The sequence below is a fragment of the Genypterus blacodes genome, unplaced genomic scaffold, assembly GCF_046128005.1.
Source record: "Genypterus blacodes isolate CSIRO-AG114 ecotype Tasmania unplaced genomic scaffold, CSIRO-AGI_Gbla_v1 ptg000391l_1, whole genome shotgun sequence".
Taxonomy (NCBI): Eukaryota; Metazoa; Chordata; class Actinopteri; order Ophidiiformes; family Ophidiidae; genus Genypterus; species Genypterus blacodes.
The window spans coordinates 27501-34831 of NW_027467169.1; the positions used below are offsets into that span (position 1 = coordinate 27501).

A 7331-nucleotide genomic window follows, 5' to 3' on the forward strand; every position below is an offset into this window, starting at 1 on the left:
AGGTGACATCACAGCGCCACCATCAGGCTGAGCAGCGAGCAGCAGCAGAGTGTGTCAATCATTCTTCTCTGACGTGTAAACATGCAGGCGCAGTGTTCCACATACATGTGATCTAAATGCATTTGTGATTTAAGAACAATCTGTGGCTTTGTGTTTGTATCTTTGTCTCTTCAGGTGAATCAACAGGTCGACGCCCCTCTGAGCACAGCGGCTGCCACGCCCATTCAACAGCTCACACACTGTTCACTCTGTTCACTCTGTCACGTCGCTCGGTCAAACCGAGCAACCAATCCTGACTGCAGCGTCTCTCTCTCTCTCTCTCTCTCTCTCTCTCTCTCTGTCTCTCTCTCTCTCTCTCTCTGTCTCTCTCTCTCTCTCTCTCTCTCTCTCTCTCTCTCTCTCTCCTCTCTCTCTCTCTCTGTCTCTCTCTCTCTCTCTCTCTCTGTCTCTCTCTCTCTCTCCTCTCTCTCTCTCTCTCTCTCTCTCTCTCTCTCTCTCTCTCTCTCGACACTGTGAGCTGTAATGAACCTCCAGCCGTTTTGTCCGGCCCGCGAGACAGACCGGCAGATCGCTGCGTGTTCTAATAGGGTTAGGAAGACGTTTCCCCACCCCTGCTCTAGGGGCACAAAGAAGGCGGAGCCTGAAATCACTTCTTGCTAAATAAAGGTCAAAGGTTACCTCTACATTGCGGGACCACACAGGTGACTGTGTTGTGACCCCCCTGTCTCACTCTCTCACCACAGGTCAGACAGGTGACGGACGACAAATTCAGCAGACCTGCCAAGAAGGCACCTCCAGGTACCCTGAGACGAGACAGACAGGCTGAGAGACAGACAGACTGAGAGAAACAGACAGGCTGAGAGACAGACAGACTGAGAGAAACAGACAGACTGAGAGACAGACAGACTGAGAGAAACAGACAGGCTGAGAGACAGACAGACTGAGAGAAACAGACAGACTGAGAGACAGACAGACTGAGAGACAGACAGGCTGAGAGACAGACAGACTGACCGAAAGACAGTATGCTGTTGTGTGTACGTTGTGTGAACGTTGTGTGTACGTTGTGTGTACGTTGTGTGTACGTTGTGTGAACGTTGTGTGTACGTTGTGTGTACGTTGTGTGTACGTTGTGTGTACGTTGTGTGAACGTTGTGTGCTGCTGTTTTGTTTATGATTGACTTCCTTCCTGTTGAGTGATTTCTGTGCGTTGGTTTACCGGAGCAGGAGCGCTGTGATCGGACTCGCTGCTCCTGGCCGGTCGGCCCGTCTGTGGGCTGCGGAGCTCCTCAGGGCTCTGTTCTGGGTCTTCCTCTCCACCTGGATCTTCTTATGGAGGAACTGGATCCTTTCCTGAAAACACACAGATCTTCTTCACTCACACTGCCACTGCCCCGGAGCCCTTGAGCCAGGCACACGGCACACGGCACCTGGCGCTTGTATGTTCACATATTATGGCCTGCAACACTTTCAGCTTCTTCTTGTTTCTTCAATCATGGACATTCTGTCAAAGTCCTGGAAGTTGAGATGTGTGTATGTGTGTGTGTGGGAGAGGATGAGTCTGGACCTGCCTCCTCCTCCTCCTCCTCCTCCTCCTCCTCCTCCTCCTCCACCCCCACCTCTCATTCTTTCCATTCTGTGGATTCTTCAGATGCTTGGGTGCACTGTGACCTTTCACCCACAGCAGCTGTGGTCTCTGCTGGTTGGTCCAGAAGGTTCTAAGTGCTTCTTAATAATACACACCTCCATCTCAGGAGGAGGAGCCTGAGGCGTTAAATGATAGACTATCATATATAAACAAGTCTGTGTGTGTGTGTGTGTGTGTGAGTGTGAGGTTGTGCTTGCGTGTGTGTGAGAGAGGGTGCGTGTGCGCGCGTGTGTGTGTGTGTGAATATGTGCCTGTGTGTGCATGTGCGTGTGGGTGTGTGTGTGTGTGTGAATATGTGCCTGTGTGTGCATGTGCGTGTGTGTGTGTGTGTGTGTGTGCGCGTGTGTTTGTGCATGTGTGTGTGTTTGTGTGTGTGTGTGTGTGTGTGTTTGTACCATTTGTCTCTGGGGATGAAATGCAGCACATATCAGTGATCTGCAACGTTGGATAAAGCCTCCGGCCACACACACCAACAGAGAGAGACCATAAACACACCCTGAAACACACACGCACGCACACACACACACACACGTGTTCCTCAGTGTCTAAGGACATCAGAGTGTGAGCTCTGTTAAATAGAGAATCATGGACTTCACACAGGTTCTTCTTATTCAGAGGAGAAGGTGGCGTGTGTGCTTGATGTCACTTCCTGTCCGGGGTCTTACCCAGCATGAAGCAGGTGGTGTAGTTTGGCTCAGACGGCTCCAGGAGACATTTCTTACTGATCACTGTGATGTTTCCTCCCTGCAGGACGTTGAACGCAGACAACATGTCCCTGAAGATGTCAGACATGTAACCAGAACCATTCACCTCCACCATGAGCTGGAGGGGAGCTGGAGGGACAGGACGGGTCAGACGGGTCAGACGGGACGGGCGGGTCAGAGGGACAGACGGGTCAGACGTCACAGCGTTCATTTCTCTCACCTCTGGCGATGACGTCGCCCCTGAGCTGGTGGTGGACCTGGTCCAGCATCCAGTACACCAGGAAGTCCACAGCCACCAGCAGAGCTCCAGTGACCATGTGTCTGAGGACAGAGACCAGGCCCTGGACCACCTTCCTCTTCTCCCTGAACGTCTGGAACAAAGAACCTGGAGGACAGAGAGAAGCTCAGGTGGTCCAACCAGCAAAAGAGGCCAGGAACTCATGACTTCATGGAAACACGTGTGTGTATGTACATGTGTGTGTGTGTGTGTGTGTTGTGTGTCTGTGGTAACAGCAGCTCAGGTTATCATCAAAAACACACACACACATGGACTAACATGGTGTGATGTATGTCATTGCTTCTCTGCGTCTGATTGGCAGGACAGAGGCTCCGCCCCCTGAGGCCAGCTGCTGGTCCATCTCTTCAAACTGAGCGGTGATGTAAATGTTGTCAAAGTTGTTGTCACGCAGGTATCTGCGTCTGTACAGCAGCGCCCTGCACACACACACACACACACACACGCACACACACACACACACACACACACACACATACACACACACCTAAATGCAGAGATGATATTTTCACTGAGAAATGAAGCGAGTAAACTAAAACGTGACAGAATCTAAAGTCCTGTAAGGTTCAGACACACCTGAGATCATGTTCATGTGTTTGTGTTTAAGGTCTTTACAGCACTCATGTTTCTAAACCATGAACCTTCAATGAGCTCTCCAGTCAAATCTGTGTTCCTCAAACTCCCGGTCTTCATCAGAACACGCCTCCCTCTACCCTCACATGTTTACAGGCTCTCACTGCTCTGCTCTCTGCTACCACCCGGTGGTCACCTGGAGGTGAGACAGCTCGGTGTGGGACTGACCGGATGAAGGCCCAGCAGAGCAGCACCAGGCCCAAGAAGGCCAGCAGCTTGTTCAGCTCCTGCAGCAGCTGCACCTCTGACGACACGTCCTCCAGGATGCTCTGAGCCATCTCCTGCAGCGAGCCGCTGCTGTCTGCGTCCACGCTGACCGACACGCTGGCTGAGATGTTGAAGTCAAACTCCTCCTTCAGTCGCCGGAATGCAGTGATGGCGGCTGAAAGGCAGAGCGGGTCAGACAGAGTGTGTAGCTGCAGGAGACGTGAAGATGGAGGCTGAGGAACACGAGCTCACGTTCAGCCAGGCGCTTCTTGATGAGGCTGGAGATGTAGGAGGGGATGAGGCAGAAGAGCTCAGGCACTGAAACACAAACACATGCAGCTTCATCAGGCTGAAACACAAACAGGAAGTCCAGCTGATGCTGTCAGATCAGATGACTCATCTGGACCTCGTGCGAGGACACACAGCTTCCTCAGCGGCGTCACGATGTTGCACAGGGCGTTGATTTCCTTCGGCAGCAGATCTCTGCAGTCGTTCAGAGCCTCCACGAACAAGGACGTGCACTTCCTGTACGGAGAGCCCATCTTTTCGTTACACACGTCGCCGATGTCCACCATGAAGTGCCGGACGTTTCTGAGAGTGCGAGCTGGAGGATCAGAGGTCAGAGGTCAGAGGTCAGGCCTAAACATCACACCGGCTCCGTCCGTCCTCACTCACCCACGTGGCGGATGCTGTCGATCAGCGTGTCGGTGAAGTCGCGGACTCGTCCCACAACGTCGTTCACGTTGCTGCTGATCTGTTTGATTTCCTCCAGAACGGCTGCGGACACAAACAGGAAGTAGCAGCCGCGGCACGTTAGCGTGTCCATATTCACTCTGACTCAACAACAAAGGGTCACCATAGCAACCGTAAACAGGTCTCCACATTAGAATTCCACACACCCGACTAACACAAGAATCAAATTTGCCGACGACACAGCGGTGGTTGAACTCATTTCAAACAACAATGAAAGCTACGACCGCGAGGAAATAAACGAGACAACAACAACAACAACAACCTCACACTCATTAAAGAGACAAAAGAACTCATCATGGACTTCAGGAGCCACCATGAGGACCACAGTCCTCCTGTCTTCAGGGGAGAGGAGGTGGAAAAGAGGTGGAGAGGAGGTGGAGAAGAAGTGGAGAGGAGGTGGAGAGGAGGTGAAGAGGAGGTGGAGAGGAGGTGAAGAGGAGGTGGAGAAGAGGTGGAGAGGAGGTGGAGAGGAAGTGGAGAGGAAGTGGAGAGGAAGCGAAGAGGAAGTGGAGAGGAGGTGGAGAGGAGGTGGAGAAGAGGTGGAGAGGAAGTGGAGAGGAAGCGAAGAGGAAGTGGAGAGGGTTCACTGCTTCAAGTTCCAGGGGACTCACATTGGTGAAGACCTCGGCCCAGCAGCGACTCTATTTCCTCGGCCCACTGAAGAAGAAGCACCTGTCTGCTCAGAGCTTCTACCCCCCTAACATAACTAACATGACTAACATAACTAACATAACTAACATGACTAACATGACTAACATGACTAACATGACTAACATAACTAACATGACTAACATGACTAACTACTACATGACTAACATGACTAACATGACTAACATGACTAACATGACTAACATAACTAACATGACTAACATGACTAACATGACTAACATGACTAACATAACTAACATGACTAACATGACTAACATGACTAACATAACTAACATGACTAACATGACTAACTTGCTGTATTCAGTGTTGTTTCTTTATCTCTGTCCTGAGATTCAGGCACAGCATGAATACATTTCATTATATTCTCATGTACAATGACAATAAAAGCTTTTCTATTCTATTCTAAAGTATGAAACGCTGTGATTAAGATGAAGTTCATGGAAACATTTAAATCCATACTCAAGTTATAGTTTTAACACCAAACCATGCTACCTGGCTAGCTTACTATTAAGCTAAATGCAGGACATGCTAGCAGCTAGTTTAGTGTATTAGCCAGCTGGTTGTTAGCTTTTGCCCAAAGGCATTACGGCAGCGACTCCCACGGCAGTGAAGGTTTAATGTTTCTCTCTCCTGATTGGCTGGTAGCAACAGTGAGCTGGTCACAGCAGTGTATTGCATTCAGTGGGCGGGGCTTACGGAGGAGGGGCGCCGCCGCCCTCTGCATCAGCTGCTGGGTCTGATTGGCCGCTAGCTCCGCCCCACACAGCAGGCTGGTGGCGGCTCGCTCCATGTTGTCCAGCGTGTTGCTGAGGGGGCCGGACATCAGCGCGGAGAAAACACAGGAACAGCAGGAAGTTCTTCCCTTTCACTGAAAGAGAAGAAGAGGAGGGTCTGCCATCTTCATCACTGCACACACAGTGGGAGGAGCCAAAGGCTAACGTCAGTCTTCAGAGAGCGGACGTACCTGAGCACGTGGAAGGCAGCATGAGCGCCACGATGGCCCGCACGCCCGCCGACAGCCCCATGCTGAAGGAGGTCAGGCAGGCCACGCCCACCGTGGTGTAGACACAGAGCCACAGCTGCTGACCCTCCATGAAGAGCGCCACGGCGCCGTACAGCGACGCCAGCAGCAGGCCCAGCGCAAACATGAGCAGGCTCCAGACGGCCTCCAGCAGGTGACCTCTGACCCTCCTGCACCGACCCGATGACCTGAGGAAGGAAACCAGACCATCAGCACTCAGACGCTGTGGAGAGGGAATCTCTCTAGGGATGGTCTCTCCTGAAACATGAAGGTTTCCTCTGGCTCTGGTTCCTCCTGGTCCTCCTGCAGGTCTCTCTGGGTCTGGTTCCTCCTGGTCCTCCTGCAGGTCTCTCTGGGTCTGGTTCCTCCTGGTCCTCCTGCAGGTCTCTGATGTTGTGGCTCAGTGAAGTCTGAAGAGACGTTCATGGGATTTTGGGACAAACAAATAAACCGACTTGACCGCCCAGCTGCCCCTCTTGGCTCCGCCCACCGGAGGTCCATGGGTCCATTGGAGACATTTGGATGGACGGTCACCATAGCAACCATAAACCCAAACACTGTTAAGTACCAATCACTCTCGACCACTAACAAACATTTTTGGAGCCTCATTGTGTTGAAGCTGAATGAAGACATAAAGATGGAAAGGTATGTGTGCGTGTGTGAGTGTGTGCATGCGTGCGTGTGCGTGTGTGCGCAGACCTGTGCTCCGCTGTGACTCCGCCCTCCTCTGCGCTCCTCCCCTCTCTCTCCTCTCCTTCTCTTCTCTCCATCTTCTCTACGTGAGGATCCGAACATGGATCAGATGATCGGTTGATCGATTGCTTGATTGCTTGACTGATGAAGCAGACGGTCAGTGATCCAGAGCTGTACACTTAAGTTATGTGTAATGGTGACGTCAGTGTTGGTGTGTTGAGGTCAGTGTTGTTGTTTGCTGACGTCATTGTCGTTCATATAAACCTTTGACTCTTGACGGAGCTGATGAAGATGAGGATGCGGATGGAGCGGAGCGTCGGTCTTCCTCACAGCAGTAAGTGACGGGACGCAGGTGTGTGTGCGCAGGGGTGTGTGTTTGTGTGTTTGCGCTGTTATTGAAGAGAAGATCACTCGTTAACGCTGCCGAACACACACACACACACACTGCTAACGCGTGTTAGCACATATAGGACGGATATACTACAGCTATGTGCAGACAGACAGGCAGACAGACAGACAGGGAGACAGAGGGGGGGGCAGGGAGACAGACAGAGAGGGTACAGCGAGACAGACAGGGGGGCAGAGAGACAGAGAGGGGGGGAGACAGACAGACAGGGGACCCGAGTTAACAGTGGACAATGTGAGACGTGAGGGTGAGACCTCAGTGAGGCAGATACCTCAGAGAGGAAGGAGGCCAAGGTGTCAGCGGTG

At 51.9% G+C, this 7331-nt stretch overlaps 1 protein-coding gene across 1 annotated transcript in view; it reads right to left on the reverse strand.

Annotated features, from left to right (window-relative positions):
• Positions 1 to 6464, reverse strand: part of dcst2 (DC-STAMP domain containing 2) — a 7077-nt gene extending 613 nt beyond the window's left edge. Inside the window, 14 exon segments of the mRNA XM_076138632.1 lie at positions 679 to 822; positions 1242 to 1350; positions 2041 to 2141; positions 2311 to 2478; positions 2570 to 2734; positions 2906 to 3063; positions 3446 to 3659; positions 3737 to 3802; positions 3891 to 4088; positions 4160 to 4321; positions 5603 to 5744; positions 5746 to 5774; positions 5871 to 6115; positions 6418 to 6464. Of these exon segments, the coding sequence (XP_075994747.1) occupies positions 679 to 822; positions 1242 to 1350; positions 2041 to 2141; positions 2311 to 2478; positions 2570 to 2734; positions 2906 to 3063; positions 3446 to 3659; positions 3737 to 3802; positions 3891 to 4088; positions 4160 to 4321; positions 5603 to 5744; positions 5746 to 5774; positions 5871 to 6115; positions 6418 to 6464 (1948 nt within the window).
• Between the last annotated feature and the right edge of the window lie 867 nt (positions 6465 to 7331).